Source organism: Drosophila erecta, unplaced genomic scaffold, assembly GCF_003286155.1.
Source record: "Drosophila erecta strain 14021-0224.00,06,07 unplaced genomic scaffold, DereRS2 tig00000000-arrow-pilon, whole genome shotgun sequence".
Classification (NCBI taxonomy): domain Eukaryota; kingdom Metazoa; phylum Arthropoda; class Insecta; order Diptera; family Drosophilidae; genus Drosophila; species Drosophila erecta.
Genome location: NW_020825194.1, coordinates 12240131 through 12261321, shown reverse-complemented (window position 1 = coordinate 12261321; position 21191 = coordinate 12240131). Strand labels below are relative to the sequence as shown.

Below are 21191 nucleotides of genomic sequence, written 5' to 3'. Positions count from 1 at the left end.
AACCTGCTGGGAAACAAGACCGCAATTGACTGATAAAGAAAACCCCATTTAAATGGCATAAACAACGATCGTCTGTTTCATTCAGCGGAAAGCAAATGCAGCTCATTTAAAGAAAAAGAGGCAATTTAATTGATGAAAACGCCAAGAATTCAATGGAAGAACGTGCCCGCAGTTACAGTGGGTGCCATCGGCGAATTACCATTTCAAAAAGGCCCCCCAATTGGGGTTGCTTGTTACGTGAGAGCGACAGAGAACCGAGAACAAGAGGAAGCGATCCCCCACAGCTGTTATCAATTGCACTCCAATAAGATCGCTGCACACGTTTGGTCCCCATTTGGATGTGCAGTGTGTTGGGTTCTTTGATCGAAATTCGCGTCCAACGTGCGTGGATCGAACCTTTGGGTCCCTAATCTGTATAGGCTTCGATTGCTTGTTTTGATTAGTTCGTACGTTTGGCTGTGGCTCCCCTTCGTGTGTATTCGTCAATAAGTGGCGATGACATCACCGACGTCCCACTCTCTTCGGCTCGCATTCTCCACATCGCATCTCGATCTCTCCGCTATGTGCACTCTCTCATGGAGCGATCTCTCTTGGCATCCAACACCTTTTGGCGTGTATTTGTGAGCTTGCAGGCACAGTGGGCGTGGGATTATTAAATACCCGATGTTAGTTCTATTTATAATGCTGTTCTTTCGCTTTCGCTAGAGTTCTGCATTTGGTTGGTACAGTTGTTGGTGCCAGCCAAAATCGAGATTTAACAATTAGCAATATTTTAACTGTGTGAACTATATTAATAACAAATAATATATTTGTTTTTTTATTTTTGCAAATACTGCAACGTTTTTTTTATCGTAAAATCGAAAAAGTCCAAATGTTGCTCATACGCACTGTCGCCAAAAAATTACTCATACGTCAGGTTGGTCACACTTACAAAGCTTTTAAAAGTTTATAATTAAATATGTATACTGGGTTTTGGGTTTACTAGAGCCTAGCCCACTGTGCCCACTCATGGCGAACCAGAAACAGACTTGAGGAGGTTGACTCGCTGTTTGTTGGCCAACAAAGCCGTGAGCGAGAGCGGGAGTACGTCCACGCGAGAGAGAGAGCGGAACGCCAACGCCGACTCTACGGTTTGAGTTGTATCTTCTCGACCTTTTTTTTGAATCAGTCTTTTGGAATTCGCGAAACAATGCGGTCGCCGTACGAAGAAAGCGCTGCTGCTGCCGACCACAAATACCAATACCAATACACCGCGGCCAATAATAACAATAATTACTATAAAAACTATAATGTGAATGGCAATGGGCAGGCGAATGGAAATGGGAATATAAGTGGAATTGGTAATGGAAATGGAATTGGTAACGTCAATGGCAATGGAAATGGAATACCTTATCACGCGCGCGAGAACTCTCTGCCATTTAGCTATGGCATAGCCAAAACTTCGACTCCGCTGCGCAAAACTCCGACACCGACGCGAGTAGATAGTTTTCTAGACTTTGATTTCGGGCCAACGAATACGAATACGAATGTGAATGTGAATAGTTCTAGCAATAATGGCGGTACTGGCGATATGATAAAGCCACCAACACGGCTAACGAGCCCTTTGCTAGTGCGCAAAACGCTGGGCAATGGCGTTAGTCCCACCAGTTCGACCAATACAAACACCATAGCCAATACATACCACTACAGGTCGAGCAGCGCAACGCCGACGCCGGTGAGAGATAATTTCGAGCAGCTGTTGCGGGAGCGACGCGAAAAGGTCTACAATGAATATAGGAATCTGGACAGGGAGTCGTCGGGGGAGCGGGCCAGGGTGGCACCCGCTCCGCCCCAGAGGCAATACTATCCGAGCGATGGCTACGGAAATGGGTTGAAGAACGATAGTAATGGATCCATATACCGGAAAAGTCCATCGTCAAATGGAAAATCTACGAAATACAATTACGATTTTGAGTTCAATCTGAACCTGGATGATGTTAGGCCGGAACCCACTCGATATACGACGAAAAATATTCAGTTCGAGGATCTGCGGCTGGATCAGGATGTGCCAGATGGCGTGGTCAATCGGCGGACCATGGAACGCAATTATCACACAATTAACAGCTTGGAAGCGACCCACAAACGCCAGCAGTTGGAGCCGTTGGAGCAACTGGACGCCGTTTATGGCCAGAACCACATGGAGGAGACACTTACGCGCACTCGTCGCGATCTCTCCGCATCCACATCGACATCCAAGTCCACCTCGCCATTGCCAGCAATAGGAGCACCAGCAATAGCAGCTGCACCATCACCAGCACCAGCTTCGCCCATTTATGCCACCAGTACGAAGAGAGTGAGCAACCCAAATACCAATAGCCAACAGCAGATGACGCCTAGTCCCACCAGCAGGCCAGAAACGCCCGCCTTTCCGGTCACGCCGCGCACGCCTTTTGGGGCATCATCATCATCACCTGCGTCTCTGACGCCGACGACCCAATTGCCCCCGGAGTCCATCTACCAAACAGGGCCACGTCGTGGCATACCGCCAGCTCTGCAGCCACTCGAGGTGTCTGCTGATTCCGTGCAATTCGCCCGGAGTTCGTCCCAGTTCTGGTACAAACCAAATCTCACGCGCGAAGATGCCATCGCACTACTGGCTGCCGCGCAGCCGGGCACGTTCCTGGTCAGGGACTCCACCACGTACAAGGACTCCTACGGCCTGGTGGTGAGGGTAGCCCAACCGCCCGCCGGTTCGCAGGAGCTGGTGCGTCACTTCCTCATCGAGCCCACGAAGGGCGGAGTGCATCTGAAGGGCTGCGAGGACGAGCCGGTGTTCACTTCCCTGTCCGCCCTCGTCTTCGAGCATTCCATTAGCCAGCTGGCGTTGCCGTGCCTCCTCCGCCTGCCCGATCGGGATATAGTGCCACCGGTGCGGGCCACTACACCCGCCCAGCAGCATCTACTTGCCCACGGGGCGGCCACCAATGTGCTGTGGCTCTACTCCTGCGACACAGAATCGCTGACCGGCAACGAGGCCATCCGCAAGGCCATCCGGCTGATGTATGGCCTGCGACCCCTGCCGCAGCCCACGGAGGTGCACTTCAAGGTCTCCTCGCAGGGCATCACGCTCACGGACAACACACGCAAGAAGTTCTTCCGGAAGCACTACACGGCGGATGTTATCTCGCACTGCGCCATCGATCCGGAGAACCGGATGTGGAGCAGCGAGGGCGAGAGCGACAAGAAGACCATCTTCGCCTTCGTGGCCAGGAGGTCGCACAGCTCCACGGACAACCAGTGCCATGTGTTCTGCGACCTGTCCGTCAGCCAGCCGGCGGCGGCGATTGTCTCGTTCGCCAATCGAACGCTGCCCACCGAAAAGCTGCGCAACTACGTCCTGTAGGAGGGAGGGGGCGTGGCACGGGTCAACAGGTCAGCAGGCTGGAGTGGATCCATCCAACCGGAGTGGAGTGGCGCACAAGCAGGTGAGACGCCTGACGGGTGCAGTTTTTTTATGGGTCTTAAATGGGCGTTTTTGGGTGCGGTTCGGCCTTGGGCGGCTGAATTGCCACTTACAGTAATCCTTCGTTAGGGCGTCCTTAGTCGCGAAACTGCAAACAAACTAAAGTCCCTAATTGTGAACTCTATCTGGAAATAGTTCTCTAACATAATTTCTTTGTTCAGTGGAAACAGCATCTTTAGTAAACAACAAGTACTTAAGTTGTGCCAACCACTATATATTCATTTTTCTAAAGGTCAACCTGTATTGGTCGTAAAAACTATTTGTTTTAAAAAGTACTTTCTAGAAACGATTTGTTTTCGGCATTTTTTTGTTTTAAGTATCGTATTTGTATTTGTCTAAAACAAATTGTTTTTCCGTGGTTTGGTTGAGACATTTTTATTTTTAGAGACTTTCCCTTGTTGTTTGTTTTAAAATAGACATTAGTTGCGCTTGCGGAACTATAATTTTGGCTATATCTCACTGCCCTTCTTCGAATTTGTTAACTCAACGCTATGTCCAGAGAAATTTTCAATATTTGTCACTGTATCATCGTTCTGCGCTACAAATGGGAAACCTATTAAAAACGCTTCAGTTTCTGGTGCCCTTCCGTTTGCCTGGGCTCGTCTTCAAATTGTTTACTTTACATAACGCCTTGGCTGTTTGTTTGTTTGCATAGCGGTTTCCATATACTGCCGAGCACATTATCTAGATACATATATTCCCGTATGTACATATGTATATACGAATGAATCCACGAGCGCCATATAGAAGCATTTGGCTAACATTTCTGGCTACACGTTTTTTGCAACGGAAGTTTCTGTCATGAGTCAGTTGCCTATAAATGATTGAGTTTCGAATTTAGAATCGAACAGACCATCCAACACATCCATTGGGAAGTGGCCGAAGTCTGGAGTAGAGGACCGCACCTATGTATACGGTGGCACCCCAGCCCCATTTGGCATTTCTTTCGATTTGATTAATTCCCCCCGCTCCGTTCACGGTCATGTGCTGAGGTCGCCCGATAAGGCCGGATCGCTTAACTGTGCATTGCCATGCTACGGAGCCAACTTTTCATTAGTTGACAGCATATATTCGCTATCAGGCGGCCAGGTGATCCACAATGCTATAATAATAATAGAGCTCAACATTTCGCTATAAATTGTGGTGCCTATAAAAAGATCTGCCCACAGACGATATAGAGTTTATAGTTATTGCTGTGCTGCTGCTCTGTCCTGTTCTGCTCTGTTGTTTATTTGTACCTAAAGATACATATTTTGGAATCACTTGATATGAGTGAGGAGACTAGTTGGTGATCTTGCTGGGAATAATTCTCCAACGATCTACGTTCGATTCCACCTTGAATTTTTTCGGAATTTCTCACTTGAGCCATAAAGCGGAATATGCAAATAAACAAACGGCAATAGAAATCGGTTTTAGGTCTCTATATAGCGCAAAAGTTGAAATAAATTCAGGCGAACCGGCGGGCGTCAATTGCGCATTTTAGAAAAACCGCATGCCGAACACACAAAACTTTATTCCAGGCACGTCTTGGTATATTTTTTTCAATTTCCAATTACACTGCCGACGAGGCTCAGAGAAAAGTTACTGTAAATAAAAGCGATGGTCTAAAAATAATATAGATTTAATATTTAAAAGAGCACCCACCCACCTTTTCCTCAAGCCCCCCATTGTTTGTTCGATCGAATGATCTATTTGATCCGCAATTAAGCAATTATCCATCAGCATGTTCAATATATATAGATAGATACGAATGGGTGGGTTGGAATTTACGATCGTGTTGCTGAGATTTAAAGCGGATTTCTTCTTTCATCTCTTGCAGGCCAGTGGAACCAGTGGGCAATGCGGAGGAGGAGCCCAGCGCTGCAAGATGGATGTACTAACTAATCACTTTACGAAATTATATCTTGCGATACAATGAGCTTAACTGCGAATATGTTAACAGGAATGATGTCAGCCGTAGTTTATTTAGACACGCACACACTCAGAAGTCGGCGATATTTATGGCCAAGCTAAAACATATGTATGTACACATGTGTACTATCAACTTGAATTTACTAAATGCACAGTGGGACAAGTGGGATGTCCGAGTTTGATAAGATTGGTAGCTATTGGAAACGCCGATTCATATTTGTTTATAAGCCCAAGGTATAAACATAGCCATGAAGATTGTATTCAATATTTTGGAATTTCCATGCGGCATTTCAAGGAATTTCGTACCACTGTGCTGGGGGCGAAGGGAAGCTGATTACCGAAAGTTGACTGTTTATTAGCAAAAAACAGTATGGATGTGTATATATATTATATTGGCGAGTTCTGTGTTTTTATATAGGGTGCGCTTGTCAGACAAACGGAATTAAACTAATCTACCACATAATTTAAAACCGATTAAATTTAGTTTGGAAAGTTGTTGAATAAAACCCAAAAGTACAAGCTAACCCAGAGAGCTTGTTCCCTAATTTATACCAGTAATATCTATATAAATATATGTATATGCTTAAGCACTACTAATGCAGTCAATATAAATAAAGTGCAATGTTGTTAAACAGTCGAGAAACCTTTCTATTAATCTAACTCCCTACACAGAATTGCGAAAAGCTCAGCACCCAGCATCTGTTAATAATATGTTATCTAACTAAAAATACAGACTGCGTTCTAGTTTTCAGGGCTGTTAATTTCATATATCAACAGACATGTGTGCTTGTTGGGTCGGTTGCTTTTGTTGAACAATTAATGACTTCTGTACCCACGGGCAATGGCAATATACAATATGCATTTGTATGAACACAACAATTGTTTAGTAATTTAATCTTATCGTTTGCCAGCCATTTGACGCGATCTCTATGGTCAGCTAACCGTAGGAAGTGTAAAGTACTTTTTTGTACGGCTCCAGTCAGTCACCCTTTCCTCAATTGGATTCGCTTGTTCCCGGCTCCAAAATATTCAAGACACAAGTAGTCTCTTGCCTAATGGACGAGTCCAATATGTGATTGTATAAATTTGAAAAGGCAGCCCACAGTCAAGTGTGCCAAGTGAAATGAAAACGCGTCCGTCGACTCGACCTTGAGATCAATTTGTGGCGGCATGACGTCATCGCCTTTCGATGGAACCACAGCGACAGCTGCCCCACGAATCTTAAAACATTTCTTACAGAAATTTACAAATTAAATTTTAGGCTAATGCTCCCCAGCGATCTGTGCACCCACATTTTAATGATTTTGATTTCAGCATTTCATTTCATTTCATTTCTTGTTCTATTTTCAACGACCTGCTAATTTCCTATATGTATTTGCCTTGTCAGGCGCCCCAAAGAGACCGAAACCAGTTTGTCATGTTCTTTGCCTAAATTCGATAATTAATTGAATGCCGGAGAAACGAGAGTCGCTGAAAACGGCGACAAACTCCGGTTGCAGCATGAGCTCGACGATGTCGCCTTATCCAGACCAGATGCCCGGTGACGAAAGCAATATCCATCGAGATTCCAAGCGAGACGCAGTGCAGGTTTTGTATCTTACATTTAATACATTTGGATTTGGTTGTGTGTACAAAAGTGAACATAAAATCAACGTTCGGTGTGTTGTTTTTAGATATCTACATAGCTACATACAATATCGTTCGTTTACATCATATTCAGTTAAACATAATAAATACACTTTAATAATATATACTCGCATACGTATATATAACAAATAATACATCCAGATTTTGCAGACCCGCATTTCGGACCTCCCGCAGACCGATTCAACATTTCGCGTGAAAAACAGAATTTTGTGTGTACAAAAATACATAATAGGTCCCATACTCGATTTCGTTTGGTAATCAATTGCTGGATTGCGAATTGATACAATTTTCATTTCCCTCAATCTTGTCATTCTGCAATCTGTGGAAATGTTGAAGTTTGTCAATTTAATTCCGCATTGTGTTGTCCAAATCGATATCAAGCAAGGGGGATATAATAAAAAGCTCAGAGAAAACAATGCAGGCTCCGCTATTCCTGTGCCTAATTAAATATGGTTTGGGTGTATATGTGGTTGTCTCATATTTAAGATTAGTTACAAAAATTTCTCTAGTTTTTCACGAGCCTATTGCCATATTGCCATTTTTCGTTCCCATTTGCCGTCTATTGAGTGGGGAGTAACTAATTTGACTTCGCCGAGTACGGGCTTGTGGAACCGACCGACGGAGGCGTGGGTGTAGCTCCACTGCGAATGCCATCGCCTTCGCACACATATTTTCCTGAAAAGTGTACAAGAGTTACGATGCTGTTTATATAAAACGTATTTTCAAACGCACCAGAAACGAAGCGCCGTTTGACCAGTGATAAACGATAGCCACTGCCCTGGAGCTCGAACTCGATGCCCGAAAGTGTGGTGCCCTCGCAGTTAAACTGGGTGGCCAGGAGTGCCGGTGTAGAAGGGCCATCGTTGAGCTCCAAGCGTGCCCGCAGAGTTCCCACTCCGCCGTCTTGTGAATTCTGCGAGATGTCCGTAAAGTTCCACACCAAACGATTCGATTCTCCTAGCCTAGAAACAATAAATACGATCAGTAATTATTAAAAAAAAACCCAATATATTATTTTAAGAAATTGTATTCCTATTTTCTTACCAGGCAGAATGCGGCTTCGACTGCACATTGCGGACAGATCCATTCACGGGCACCGAGAGCGTGACATTCAGAAGGGGCGAGGCACTGGCCATGGCGTGGTTATTGTACTTGTAGTCCACTTTGAGGGCCGTGTAGCTGGACTCACACTTCCAGTAGCTGACAAGTTGGAAGGGACACGAGCTGGCTCCCGGCTTGGTCCGCACCTGATACTTGAGTATGTCCACGTTGAAGTAGGAGGCTGTCGGGTTATTCTCCGCCTGCCTACGGAGCAGGGCCGTTAAAGCACCCATATTAAACTCCAACATCGTGCTCACAGAACTCGACTGCTGGCGATCTCTGCAAATAATCCGACCAAGATTATTATATTTCTACAATTATCATCACAAAACTTACATTTGCACTAGTTTTCCGTTGGGCACCAGGTTCTCCAGATTCTGAACGTGCTTAATGCGAAAACCCAGCTTGGCTGGATTTGGATTATTGGCTAAAAGGCCGGCAATGCCAGCTGGGAATGATAGCATCATATCACCGGACACTTTCACCTGGCAGCGCGACTCATCGCTGCCCCGAAAATATGCGTGTATGATTTCGTGGAATGCCACTGCCAGCGGTATGGTGTCCGAAATACCAATTGTGAGTGGAGAAGGACCTCGCGAGGATCCCACTCCCCCGATAGCCGTACGAAATTCCAGGCTGCCAATGCTCTCGGCTCGATTCATAGCAGTCACCGGAGCCGGCGACATTCTGCCACGTCCCGGTGCTGTCCCTGTTGCCGCCGGTCCAATGGCTATCATATCAGAGCGTCGTGATGGCGGACGTGGTATGGCTATGCTTCCACCTGTTGACGCTGACGTCGGTGTTGGTATTTGTCTTCCGGGCGGCTTTCCCAGCGTCGCCGATGAGGGCGCCGACATACTCATGTCACCCAGCTCTGAGAAGATATCGCCAAGATCTGCATAGCGACTGTTGGTCGTGGTGTTTGCGTTATTATTGTTGGACAGCGTGGGACTCTGCAGCGGGGCATAAGGATGCACACTGGCCGTGGGAGTGGAGGCGTTCGATATTTCCGGCGACTGTTGACGCGACGCCGGAGCTCCTCTGGCTGCTTGCAACTGCTGACTGTGATGCTGTGTTGGAAATAGATTTGTATGTTTTAACAAACTTATACAACATTCTAGTAAGTAGAACTCACTGAAAATACTCCAGTCGGGGACAGCGAAATGTTCTCCACGGTGGCACGAAGCTCATCTACGCTGGCCGATATGGGTGCCTGGCCATTCTTCAAGGGCTTAATGCTGACATGGATCCGGCGCTCCTGCTTGTCATTGTCGGAGTCCGTATCCGAGTCGGAATAGAAACTGCCAGCTGTAATATTGCGCCATTTAAGTCGTGCGTCCAGAAATCATTTAAGTTAAGAGCTTACATTTATCCTGGCCCTCCTCCCACGCTATTTCCTTAGCAGGCTGTATGCTGAATCCCTCCTCATCAACTTCATAGCCAGTCCCAGTGCCACTTGCGGCGCCCGGAGCTGTGGTCGAAGCCGAATTGGTTAGGGCACCTGCAGTGGGAAGGCTCCCACTGGCCACGGCGGCACCTCCGCTGCCGCCCATGCTACTTGCTCCTGCGGAATCCACGCTCCCTTGAGCTGAGGTCACCGACAGGGCGGCTAAGCCACCGCCTGCGCTACTGCCGCTGGAATTCTGCGTCTTCATGCTGCGCCCATGATCGTCATAGTCCAACAGCGTGTTGTTGCCTCGATCCAAACTAGAAAATAAAATAAGAGCGGTTCCGGTTAAGATTTTAGTAATTGAGGCATATAACCAATTTGTAGACCCACCTGGTGAGGCGTTCTTCCTGTATGTTCTCGGCGGCCTCATTGTCTTTCTTTTTCTTAGCCTTTTTGGTTTTTGTCTTGTCGCGACGACTGCGTAAAATGCCAGAGACTATCGGCGAAAGGTGGGTTATATTAATTATAGAAGGAAATCCGATTTTCTTAAGTAAATAAGCAAGCTAATGGCTAATAGAGTACACAGGAAAAGAATGTGACACCTCAACACATCAATGTACTTCAGTGTTGGGACTCCGGTGTTGGAAATAACTTCTGTGTAATAGAACAGTTCACAGTTGAAACTTAAATGCATTGTCTTTCTCAGAACTCAAACACCGCCTTAAAGTGCTTCAAAACCAATTAAATGTTAATCGGGTATGAGAGAGCAATAAGTTGAGCACACAGAAAAGCCTTTAAATATACATATTATGGATAGGTACATGCAATTTTTTTTTTTTTTTGGTGGAAATGCTGTAGAGGTGTTTTAGTAGTTGGAGGGGTGGTGAAATGGGGGCCAATCACTATCATTGACATTCTTGATTCATTTACCCTGAGAGTTTGATGTGAATATATTTAAAAGTGACGTTGCACGTCTGGACGTTGTCGTTGTGGCGGTTGTTGCTGCTGCAGATGTTGCTGCCGTAGCTGATGCAGTCTGTTGTAGGTGCTCTTGCTCATTTAATGATTTCGATAGCTGCTGCTCGCTTGTCGTTGCGTTCAATTGCTTCTTCCCCGGCGCACTCGCCGCTGCAATTGCAGTGGCACTTGCGGTTGGAGTTAAGGCCTCTGCCGGTTGCTGTTGTGTCTGATCTAAAGTTTTGATTTCGATTAGTCGATCGGTGCATGGATGGGTGGATGATGGATGATGGGGATGAGCAGTGGTTGATGGATGCGATGGATGTGATGGATGTATGCAAAGCATGAATACGGAAATAAGACGGAGAAAAGCATATAGAAAAGATTGCAGTTGTAAGTGCTATTAGTTCAATGGCTTTATGGCATTTGTGTGTGCGTGTAGATGTGCAGTAGTTTATGTAAAAAGTCAGGACAATTGTCTGATTGATTGGCTGGTGTTTGAGTGTACAATTAAAGATCGCATTAAACTAATAAACGAAGATTTAAAATAAGAATAAATAAAATCCATACAATTATTTACAATTATCATGGAAAAAAGACTATTTCCAAATGCTTGGTACTTACTCCATAAAACAGAATATGGAAAACATGACGAGAATTTTATGGAAGCAGTACTGAGCATTAGATCCCACAATATCAAATAGTCATTTTAAAAACTTTAAGCAACATGAACAGGTACAATTTAGAGACGAACATAAACATAAATATATATAAAAGAACATATGAGGAAATATGTTACAGTAGAATAGTAAAAATGAAGATCAACTGATAGACCCCATAAGTACATACATAGAATAAACTTTAACCATACAGCGACGTAAACGAAAAATAATAAATAAAAACATAAACCATAAAAATCAAAGAGAAAGAACCTTGATTGCTAGTATCCTCAGAATTAGGGGAATTTTTTGTGATATTTGTGGTGAGATTATTCGTGCCAGTTGTTGTTGTAGTTGTTGCTGTTGTGTTGTTGGTGGTGTTCAGATTGTTGCTTGCTGTTGTCGTGGTGGTGGTATTGTTGGTGCTACCACTTCCGGTCATACCGAAATTTCCGGCGCCTGCAGACGGTTGCTGTTTGGCAGTGGGCAAAAACCAGGATCGCAGACTCTTCACCGTGGATGTGGCTCCACCAGTCGGCTGCGATTGTATCCCAGCTGCATTTGCTCCCGCCAGCATGTCCGGCGATGTGGGACGCGGGGAGCCCATAGCTCCCAGTATCGGATCCTCGGCAAAGGGAATACTGCCGCTGGCTGCACTTCCGCTGCCCAGAGAGATTGCCGCCAAGGCATCTCCCCGCTGATCCATGGACACCGCACTGCCCGAGGCTGTCGCTGCTGCATTTCCAGCCCGCAGAGCAGCCTGAATGCTGGTGGCCGAATTTGAGTTTGACGCGCTGGCCGAGACCTGCGGCTGCTGGAGGCGAGAACCACTCGACAAGGCCACGTACTCCAGTTCAGGCATTTCTGTAATAGGAACCATAACAACTCATTATTCGCTCGAATAATGATTGATTGCTAACATACCTGGCTTCTCCAAACCCGTGTATTTATTGAGCACAAACTGTTCTAGGAGTTTATCAACAGACATGTCGACAAACTGCCTCTTGAAGTCGGAATGTACTTGACCCACCATATCGTGATTGTTCTGCAGCATTTCTAGATACGTGGACAGAAACTCCTTCATTTGACGAAGGTGCACCTCCTCAATCTCTTGAAAGCGCTACAACGGAAAATATTATACAAATTAAATTCAACTTAATCCATTAAATGCAAGTCTTCCTACCTTGCAAGTCTGGGTCATGCGTCTCTCAAATTCGTTCTTAATGGGGTTATGCTTATCCAACAAGGCCTTGTACTCCTCCTGCAGTTTTTTCAGCTTGCTCTCCAGCTTCTCAGCATCCTTGTGCGAGCCGTTGTCTTTGCGCAACTTCTCCAGCTCCTGGACCTTGCTGGCGTACAGATCGCGCAACTTTTGCACTGCCACCGTCGATGTCTGGATGGCTTGGACGCACTCAAGAGTCTGCGATTCCTCCTCCTTGACTGATTTGTGCTTCTTGTGCAGCTCGTCGGCATACTTGGCGACATCCTTGACCAGCTCGGTAAGCTTTTGCACCATCTGCAGGTGGAGCGTGGAAAGTTTCTCCGCTGATGTTCGCAGTATGGTCCAAACAGGTGCGAATGTGCTATTTAGCGTACCAGCCTTGTGGGCCAGCTTGGACATCATCTTCGAGTTCTGCTCCTCAATGTTAGACTTCTCGCGCAGAAACTCGGACAACTCCTTGCTGGCAATCAGGCCAAACTTCATGTTGTGGTACAAGACATCGTAGCCATTGTTCTTCTCCCCCTATAAATGAAATGAATGTATATATTTACCCGATGGTCCAAATGCAGGATATTTGACTCACCCAAAAATAATCGTTGAAATCGACCGTCATTTTAGTTGTATTCTTAATATTTCGATCTCTAGGCTAGTTCAGCAGTTACTTATTTTCCCTTTCCACTCTAGATTAAGGCTTTCTGGCGATGTAATTGACTTCACTTCTCTAGGGGCCCCAGATTAGTAGTATGATCCTTACGATGCTACTGTATGCCTGGGTTGGACTCCTCATCATCAGATTCAGCTCCGTCCTCAGCATGCATGGGCATTTGTTGCTGGCGAGTATCTTGCTTAGGCTTAGTGTGTTCTATGTAAATACTAGAAATTTCAATGAAATCAATTAATTTGAATTGATATTGTTTTTGTAAATAGAAAATGTAGCTCAAAACTTGATTAGTTAACTGTGCACTGGATGACAAATAAGTAAATGTACCCTTTTTGTGTTTGGTTCTAAGTAGATATTTATTGAATATTTGACAATCTAAAATCTTAAAAAAAATAATAAATGTTGAAAAAAAACGAGAGGGTGAGACAATTCTAATCTGCATTAAGCTTGGCCATTTCCGCATCAATTCGCTCATCCAAAGCTCTGGTCAGGATGGTACAACAGTCCTTGATGGCGTGGTAGATAATATTCTTGATCTGAAGCTTGTCCTCGTGATTTGTGTGGGAGTGCGAGAGCCTTCTGAACTCGTGAGTTAGATGGTAGCAGTGCGTGATGTTTTCCGGGGAGACAAAATCCTCGGCCACCTTGATGCAGTTGTGAAGATTCTGGACTTGATGAGGGGCGCCGGCTGGTATAAAGACAGCGTCGCCCAAGCACTGGACAATCGGATGTCCCTCCACGCCATACTCTTTGAATAAACGGGCACGCAACTTGTCGTCCAAGTACCAATTCTGATCGTGAATAGGATCGTGATCCGGCTCCAGGCGGAAACCCTTCTCCAGGGTCACGCGGTTAAGTAAATCCCTTATCTTGTCCGCATCTCGAGCCGGAAATATGTGCCAAAGAGCTCCGGGTAATACATCTGGCGACTGGCAACGAGCTCTAGTGATATAATCGCAACCGCCCAGAGCTATGGCTTTCTGCGTGGCCGCCATGTGAGGTTTAGTGTCCCCATCCTGGGGTATTCCCACATAAACCATTATGTTGACTGCATCCGAGATGTCCAAGTGAAGATTGGTTGTCCCCTTGTCTGGGTGCAATGCAGAGCCGTAAGCGTTGTACATTTTGGGTCCTAAATCTGGTGGGACAAACATCTTGGGCAAGCAGCTAGCAATATTGAGGTTTCCCGTGCGAAGAGTGTACTCCGGCATGGGCAGTCCCTTCATCAAATCAGCAAACCTGGTGGGCAGTATTTCGGCAAAATCATCGCCCGGCGGCCAATCCTTAAGCTTCAAGAGCATGGGCTTGCCATTGGCATCTAGCAGACGCTTGCTCATACACTGAAATCCCTCCCAAAAGTGTCGCATCGGCTGGTTGGGCACCAGATTCCCATTCAGGCAATTAATAAGATCGTTGGGCTTGTCGCCAAAGTCTCGGCAAAAGGCTTGTGGATGCCATAGGTCTAAGTTCAAAGAGCGTGCTACCTCCGAAATCATCACTGGCTGGCCGCATTTCCAAACCTCCTGGTACAGAACTCGATTATCCGGATGCATGGCATCAGTGAGTCTAAGCAGTTTGCCATCGCAGAGCCACTCGTGAGGAACTCCTGGAGCCAACTGAGTGGAGTGGGCCAAAGTCATGGCCCTAGGTGGTAGGAACCTTCTCAAACCAGCCAATCCCTTCCTAAGGAAATTAATATGCTTGAAATTGTCAAACGCCGTTGTTATGGGGTCCTTTCCTAAGGTTTCCTTAGTCCACACCCGTCCTGGGACATAATCTATACCCCTCTCTCTAGCGAACTCCAGTTTCTTGGCATGCAGTTGATCGAGGCGCTGTTGCTGGTGTACCTTCTGCTCGGAGGCCAGCGACGAGTAGCTGGTGTGCTGTTTTAGCTGCGACTCCTTAATCATATCCTGGATCAGCTCGTTTAGTTGTGCATCCTCTACCGCTTGCTTGCTCAGAAGACAGCCGCAGACCTGTGGCACCTGCCACAACGTACGCACCTCGTGCAACAACCTGCCCAAGACGTTCAGGGCATCTCCGGCTATGATCTGTGTTAGCATCAGCTCGGTAAGGGCGTGCTCCTGCGGGCCACTGGGATCGCTGCAGAGCAGCCAGTGGTACTCATCGCATCCCTTTTGGGCAGCGTTCTCCGCACGGCGCAGTCGGAGTCCTTCCTTGCGATCTTTGAAGCAGTCCAGACACACTCCAAAGCCGCACTTGCGGCAAGTCCAATGGTAGTTGAACAGCGTGGTGTCACACACATCGCAAATCTCTCGTGTGCCTTTTACGGCCTTCTTCCAGGCAATGGTTCCGTCCGGATTCTGATGCAACCTCAAAGCCTCTGCTTCCTGACGCCACAAATAGCAGAACTGGTCGCCGGCATGCAGCAGGATGTACCTGCAAACCTGTATATCCATGTAACCGCTGGTCGGGGCTGTGTTTTTATCCGGCTGCCAAATAGCGATGTCCTCCGGTGAGGGTTCACTGTAGGGATTTGGAAAGCCAACAACGCCCAGCTCTCCGTTCTCATTGAACTGAAGACGTCGGAATTCATAGAACCGGCAGTACACATCGCTAACTGCACTGGATTCACCCTCCTTCGTAGTTAAATTTCTTCTTCGGCACTCCCGACACTTGGGAATCGGTGAGGATCCTGCCGCTGGCTGTGTCTGCTGCAGCTTAAAGCAAGGCAAATCCTGTAGGAATATCGAGCCATTGGTCCGGAACTCATCGTGCCGCTGCTGCTCCTCCTCGGTCAGCGGAGGCACTTGGCCAGGGCTCTCTTCTTCTAGCGGCAGTGGCTGTTCCGCTCTTAAAGTTGCATTCTCCACTTCCCGGCAAGCTCTCTTTGTGGGCGAGGAATCATTGGATATGTGTATTTCTATGATGGATTTCGGTTCGGAGCGAGAGGAAATTGATGCGGCCGAGGATACAGTGCGTTTGCGGCTCGTTCTTGAGGCGACCAGTGCTGCCAATTCTTTTTGCGACATTTCAGCTCCTCGGTCTTCGGAAACGAGAAAAGAGGGAGAAAAGAATGATCGTGGTTTGAGGTTGTTTTTTTGTAGACTCTTCAACTGGCACCCTGGTAATGCTTCCCATGAGGAGGTGGCTGCTGCTCCGTGCTCCATGCTCTTTCTGCATTGCGATTCAATAACATTGCGCCTCGAGTCACGTTCTTCTGTTCGCGTTTGGCTGGATTTCGCGCATCTTGCACACGATTACGACACGCCCGATGTTGCAACATTGCCGGTAATGTGGCGAACAACTTTCGTTGGCTTTCTTCTTCAATGCACACGCACATCCTAATGAATAGAGCAGAGCTTCAAGAGAATACAGCACAACTACTCACTGCCTCCACATTACCAGGCACACAGAAAACGATTAAAAATACGTTACAATAGCTTAAACTAGACTAAAGAACTGGGAAATTAGATAGATACGATTTCAGCATTTAAATTAACACCGTGATAATTCCTCAAGCAATCGTACATAAGTTTGGTGTAGAAATCCAGCATTGGCAAGCAAATTATTGATTCTTTACCTTTAACTTGAGGCCCATTTTTGTTTTCGTGTGTTGTTGTTTGTTGGTTGTGTTTGTAAATAAATGATAACTACGTTTCTTTATCAGTGTATGTAAATGTGTTTACCTAGTAGATCACGAGGAAGCAATAAATTACGGAACTTTAAATATAATTGACTTGCTCCTCAAATATCACGTATACGACATTATGTGACAATTATATTAGAGTGAGTTGCCAAAGTTACAGTTGTATATCTTGGATGGGTGGAACCAAAATTAAGGCCTAACACATTGTATATTGAGAGCAAATAAACCTGGTGATATTTTATATACATTTTTTTTTTTTTTGAAAAACTTAAACATGTGTCATTATGTGTCGCCGAGCAGAGAGGGTACCAGATAAATACATTCCATACAAATAATCACATGTATATTCATATGTATTAATCACCATAGTATGGGCGTAGCAAACTAAAAAGATAAAGACCCCTCTAAAACATTGCTAAATGAGTTTGGACTACCGAAAATTCAGCTATTTGTTGTTACTTTCATTAAGAACATGATAATCAACCGACTCGCAAATGAGAGGTTATCGCACGATATGGCGAGACATCCGGGGGATTCGGATTGGACCTTACAGCGCCGTTAACAGGGGCAACAAGTGTCAGCAGAAGTCCAGAACAGCACACACCGGAGGAATATGCAGAGCCCGGATAATTAAGGCGACAACGATAAATTAACCCCTGGTCACAAAAAGCAGAAGCACTCACACACATACACGCATGGCGACACTACAATCAAACTGACTTGTTTGTATTTTTTTTGGGCGTTCACCGTCATCGAGCAGAAAAGTTGTACGAAAAGTGGGAAAAGGGAAATGAGAATAGCACGAAAGGCGAAGCGAAGAAAACCCTACAAGTTACTCTGCAGCCCCCTCCTAGCGCCGTCCCCTTAACAAATTGATCAATCAATTCACTCGCTGACCTTTTAATTCAATGATGTTCTGCATTTTATATAACGCTTGCTGAGAGCATCCAACAAACAATTAATATGCCCACAGATACACTCTTGTTATTAACAATGCTGCCTGATAAGGCAGTCAGATAAATATTTATATATGCTACACTGCACTGCACAGCAATAGTACCAACAACTCGGAGCAGCTCGGCAACACTGTCCTATTACTACACCGTTCTACATTTGTTTTTTTTTTTTCTTTTGTCATCCTGGCGTTACTTTTCAATGAATTTGTTTTTGCTTGCCCATTTGGCGGTGCAGATTACTCGAATTCGCTGTGATAAATGCACAATTTACAGGCACTTGGCAGTGCAGGGAATGCACTCGCTGCAATTCAGAACCGCTGGCTTTGTTAAGTTTTATCAATTTAAATTTGTGTACTGAAATTCACAAACACCAGCACACACGCACACTGCCGCACAGGCACGCACACAGTCAAACGTCAAAGTTGGCGTTCCTTGGCATACAAATTGGATTGGATGGAGAAGAGAAGCTGACATTGCAGTGCGTTTTTTTTCAGGGAGTGGCCACTTCACTTACATCTACTTATTGCATGTTGTGTAACCGCTTGAATTTAACTTCTGTAATACTTTTGCCCGTGTTAACTACAGTCGATTTGAAGCGAAAAATTCGATTTTTCATTAGCACTGAGCGAAGCGCAACTAGAGCTGGCCAACAAGTCGGTGCTGTAGTGATACTATCGATTAATGGCAGTTGAAATGTGTGGTAGCCCTGGATGGGAGTAGAGCCCGGCTAACAGATTAGTACGCTCGCAATCAAATAAATCGATACTACAAATAATCGATTGTTGTTGCTCCAGCTGTTGTGTTCGGTCGGAAAAATGTCTTCGACGTTAATAAAATGTTTTAATTTGGCTAAAACTGTGGGGAATGCGACAGTCAAGAGCTTTCTGGCAGCCCCTAAGCAGCCATTGCAGGCCTGCAGGTGCGTTACATTTTACAAACTCGACTTTCACATAGAACAACTGATAAAAAAGCGCCTTTGTTTTTATGTAATATGTAGTGCGGCCGCCCTGCAAACGCCGCATGTTCAAATGTCCATGCAGCAGATGCACACTTCCCCAGTTCGCCGGGATCTGATGGAGTTCTTCGACGACAAGAAGAACTGGAGCGAGAACGAGGTGAAGGTGGGTCGCGCCTGGCGGACGGAGGAGCTGCGCATCAAGTCCAACAAGGAGCTGCACCAGCTGTGGTTCGTGCTCCTCAAGGAGCGCAACATGCTGCTGACCATGGAGCACGAGTGCAACGACAAAATGGAAATTTTTCCTAGTCCGGAGCGTATCGATAAGGTGGGCAATGCCTGATGGCAAAAATACTTTTCTAAATCTTCAGATTTGCAGGTAAAAATCTCCATGGAAAACCTCGAGACAGTGGTGAGGGAGCGAAACAAGGCGTATCACCTGTTGGAAACAGGCGAAACGGGTGAACGGCCCCAGAAGGCGGTGAAGAACGCATTCGGCCTGCAGGTCTCATACAAATCTTGCGAACACGCCCTGCCGCCGTTCATGAACCTAAAATGGATAAAATCCCGCAACATTGGCTTCGGTGGCAGAGCTGTGAACAGATTCCTTCTAAAGTACAGGGAGAAGCTCTACAACGTCAAGCGCAAGGCCAAGAAGTATGTCACCACTGGCTAAATTGGGAATGTTCATTAAAATCTTGTTTTCTTGCAGCCGCTCCCGCAACGAAGTTATGATGATCCTGCGTCGCAACCCCAATTTCGACCTGGATGTGCTGCGTCGCCAGTTCCCCGATGTCAACGTTGACAAGCTGTGCAACGAGGACAAGATTCGTGGTCACTATGTGCCCAAAGTTGGCGTATGAGCTACCAAGCTGCAGTTATTTAGTTATTAAAACAATGTACCATCGACATCTTTAATCTTCGTCAAACTTAATCTTAGTGCCCTGGAACGCAGCAATTTTCGGTTTAAACTTCTGTTTGGCCACCCAAGAGGGATGCATGCCGTCGGTGGGCAAAGGAGCAGCAGCCGCGGGTGAATGATTGATACTTGGAGCAATAATTTCTGCCGCCTGGCCATCGTCGCCGAATGTGATCTTCTTGCCTCTGAAATCTCCAATGATGGGTTTCTGCTGTTGCTTGGCCAGCCAGGAGGGATGACGATCATCGGTTGGCTTTCTCGCTTTGAACTCTGGCTGTCTTTCCGGTTTTTCTCGAGATGTGTTCGTCCGTCGCTCTTCGTTACGGAACTTTTTGACTGGCGGCGGACCCTGTTCCTCTTCAGCTTCGCTGTCATTGTCCCCGGAAAGAACCACGGCACTGGACAAGTAGGGCTGGCCTGATTCCGTGATGAAAAAGGGATCAACGACATGTGTGGGACGATTATTGTCAGGCTGTGATTCGTCTTCATCAATGCTTGGCTGCCTTTCTAAACGAGGCTTAGGCTTCTGCTCTCTGGCGGGTTTTTTCTCCAAAGGTTTTGGCTTAGACTCGTTCGGTCTGTCTTCTTGTTGTGGCATTTTTTCACAAGGTTGTGCGTTATTCTCCTTTTTGTGATTGGACTTGGTGTTCTCCGGCTTGATCTGGTCATCAAAAACATGTTTTTTCTTAAGGTTTTTCTCTTTTTTGGCAGGTTTTTTAGGTGTCTTTTCCTTTTTGACTTTGAGAGGTACTGAAGGATTCTCGGTTTTAACTGAAGTCTGGAGGACATCCTCGTCCTTTACTTGGCTGACTTCAAGAGTGGATGTTTCCGCAGCTACTCCATTAGCATCTGCATCCACCACTTTGTTCTGCTCTAACCACTCCAATCTGTTTTTGGTTTGAGCCTTCTGCTCCTTCAGCTCCTTGCGTTTCCTCTTCCGCTCCTCAGTGCGTTCTATTTTGGCCCGTCGCTTGCTCGTCTCCAGGATCTCCTCCCGCCACTTGGCCTCCTTATCGATGCTCAGCTTTAGGGTATCTACAAACTTGTCAACCAATCCGTGCATCAATTTGTTTAGCCGCAGCATGGCAATGCCCAGTTCATCCGGTGTGGAGCGCTCGTTGGCAATTACCGCATTGGGATTTGTGCCCTCCTGGAGGAGCGATTGGCGCACCATGTCCATGCATTTTAGGGCCTTTAGCTGGGCCAGGCATTCTGTGTTCTTGCGTAAACGAATCTTTTCCTTTTCACTGTCCGGATTTTTGGCCAGAACATCTTTTGTCTTTCGCAGCTTCTGTACGACTTTGGCGATGGTCTGGGCGCGTGCCTTTTGAATGACCTTCTTGTTGGATATCACCTGCAAAAGTCCTTGTTAATTAACAGGCTTTAATTTTAGATAAAATCGTTTATTTACCAAATTATTGAATTTCAATCTGTCCATGCTGTTTTAGTTACAGTGGTGGTTATAATAATAGACTTGGGTTTGTGCGCGTGCTAAGAAACGGTGATGCCAACCCGATCAACTACATACAATTTTTGAAAGCAGGAATCATCCGTCTGTTTTCACAGAATGCTGTATCGGTGAAATCATTTCCAATTGTTCTTAGTTAAAGCGAATTATATAAACTCGGCTGAAGTGCATGAACTGCTTAATATAAGATCCGAAATAGCAATCGCTCTCGCAAGTCCATCGATAGTGCCGGC

At 46.0% G+C, this 21191-nt stretch overlaps 5 protein-coding genes across 7 annotated transcripts; 2 read left to right on the top strand and 3 right to left on the bottom strand.

Annotated features, from left to right (window-relative positions):
• The first annotated feature begins 1144 nt into the window (after positions 1-1144).
• Positions 1145-6049, top strand: LOC6551798 (tensin). Its single transcript, XM_001980775.3, has 2 exons — positions 1145-3464; positions 5322-6049. Exon 1 carries the CDS (start codon positions 1190-1192, stop codon positions 3380-3382), a length of 2193 nt encoding a protein of 730 aa, XP_001980811.1. The 5' UTR covers positions 1145-1189; the 3' UTR covers positions 3383-3464; positions 5322-6049.
• A 948-nt stretch (positions 6050-6997) lies between these two features.
• LOC6551799 (F-BAR domain only protein 2) lies at positions 6998-18291 on the bottom strand. 3 transcript variants are annotated; one of them, XM_015154284.2, is made up of 13 exons: positions 18131-18291; positions 12973-13262; positions 12351-12911; positions 12092-12287; positions 11441-12031; positions 10482-10742; positions 9942-10047; positions 9528-9868; positions 9297-9469; positions 8498-9231; positions 8105-8440; positions 7793-8022; positions 6998-7735 (listed from the first exon to the last, which is right to left on the bottom strand). In XM_015154284.2, the coding sequence occupies exons 2-13, from the start codon at positions 13000-13002 to the stop codon at positions 7638-7640; spliced, it is 3657 nt and encodes a 1218-aa protein (XP_015009770.1). In that variant the 5' UTR covers positions 13003-13262; positions 18131-18291; the 3' UTR covers positions 6998-7637. The 3 variants fall into 3 exon arrangements, with proteins under 3 accessions (XP_015009770.1, XP_015009769.1, XP_001980812.2); XM_015154283.2 differs by having other exon boundaries at positions 11612-12031; XM_001980776.3 differs by lacking the exon at positions 10482-10742.
• Positions 13397-18291, bottom strand: LOC6551800 (lysine-specific demethylase 3B). The gene is made up of 2 exons (XM_001980777.3): positions 18131-18291; positions 13397-16057 (listed from the first exon to the last, which is right to left on the bottom strand). The coding sequence occupies exon 2, from the start codon at positions 16041-16043 to the stop codon at positions 13482-13484; it is 2562 nt and encodes an 853-aa protein (XP_001980813.1). The 5' UTR covers positions 16044-16057; positions 18131-18291; the 3' UTR covers positions 13397-13481.
• Positions 18292-18364: 73 nt separating this feature from the next.
• Positions 18365-19489, top strand: LOC6551801 (39S ribosomal protein L47, mitochondrial). The gene is made up of 4 exons (XM_001980778.3): positions 18365-18535; positions 18614-18899; positions 18951-19228; positions 19284-19489. The coding sequence occupies exons 1-4, from the start codon at positions 18432-18434 to the stop codon at positions 19432-19434; spliced, it is 819 nt and encodes a 272-aa protein (XP_001980814.1). The 5' UTR covers positions 18365-18431; the 3' UTR covers positions 19435-19489.
• On the bottom strand, positions 19457-21165 carry LOC6551802 (DNA ligase 1). Its single transcript, XM_001980779.3, has 2 exons — positions 20902-21165; positions 19457-20844 (listed from the first exon to the last, which is right to left on the bottom strand). Exons 1-2 carry the CDS (start codon positions 20926-20928, stop codon positions 19486-19488), a joined length of 1386 nt encoding a protein of 461 aa, XP_001980815.1. The 5' UTR covers positions 20929-21165; the 3' UTR covers positions 19457-19485.
• Positions 21166-21191: the final 26 nt, after the last annotated feature.

What these genes read in the sequence shown, in the direction of transcription:
- LOC6551798 (XM_001980775.3), top strand. Translation starts at nt 1,190, where the DNA reads ATGCGGTCGCCGTACGAAGAAAGCGCTGCTGCTGCCGACCACAAATAC.
- LOC6551799 (XM_015154284.2), bottom strand. Translation starts at nt 13,002, where the DNA reads ATGACGGTCGATTTCAACGATTATTTTTGG. An exon ending in ATTCACATCAAACTCTCAGG is followed by an intron (nt 10,048 to 10,481) that starts GTAAATGAATCA and finishes TTTCGCCGATAG; the next exon opens with TCTCTGGCATTTTACGCAGT. An exon ending in GGAGGAGGGCCAGGATAAAT is followed by an intron (nt 9,470 to 9,527) that starts GTAAGCTCTTAA and finishes GCAATATTACAG; the next exon opens with CTGGCAGTTTCTATTCCGAC.
- LOC6551800 (XM_001980777.3), bottom strand. Translation starts at nt 16,043, where the DNA reads ATGTCGCAAAAAGAATTGGCAGCACTGGTCGCCTCAAGAACGAGCCGC.
- LOC6551801 (XM_001980778.3), top strand. Translation starts at nt 18,432, where the DNA reads ATGTCTTCGACGTTAATAAAATGTTTTAATTTGGCTAAAACTGTGGGG. An exon ending in CAGCCATTGCAGGCCTGCAG is followed by an intron (nt 18,536 to 18,613) that starts GTGCGTTACATT and finishes TGTAATATGTAG; the next exon opens with TGCGGCCGCCCTGCAAACGC. An exon ending in GTCCGGAGCGTATCGATAAG is followed by an intron (nt 18,900 to 18,950) that starts GTGGGCAATGCC and finishes TCAGATTTGCAG; the next exon opens with GTAAAAATCTCCATGGAAAA.
- LOC6551802 (XM_001980779.3), bottom strand. Translation starts at nt 20,928, where the DNA reads ATGGACAGATTGAAATTCAATAATTTG. An exon ending in GATTGAAATTCAATAATTTG is followed by an intron (nt 20,845 to 20,901) that starts GTAAATAAACGA and finishes GGACTTTTGCAG; the next exon opens with GTGATATCCAACAAGAAGGT.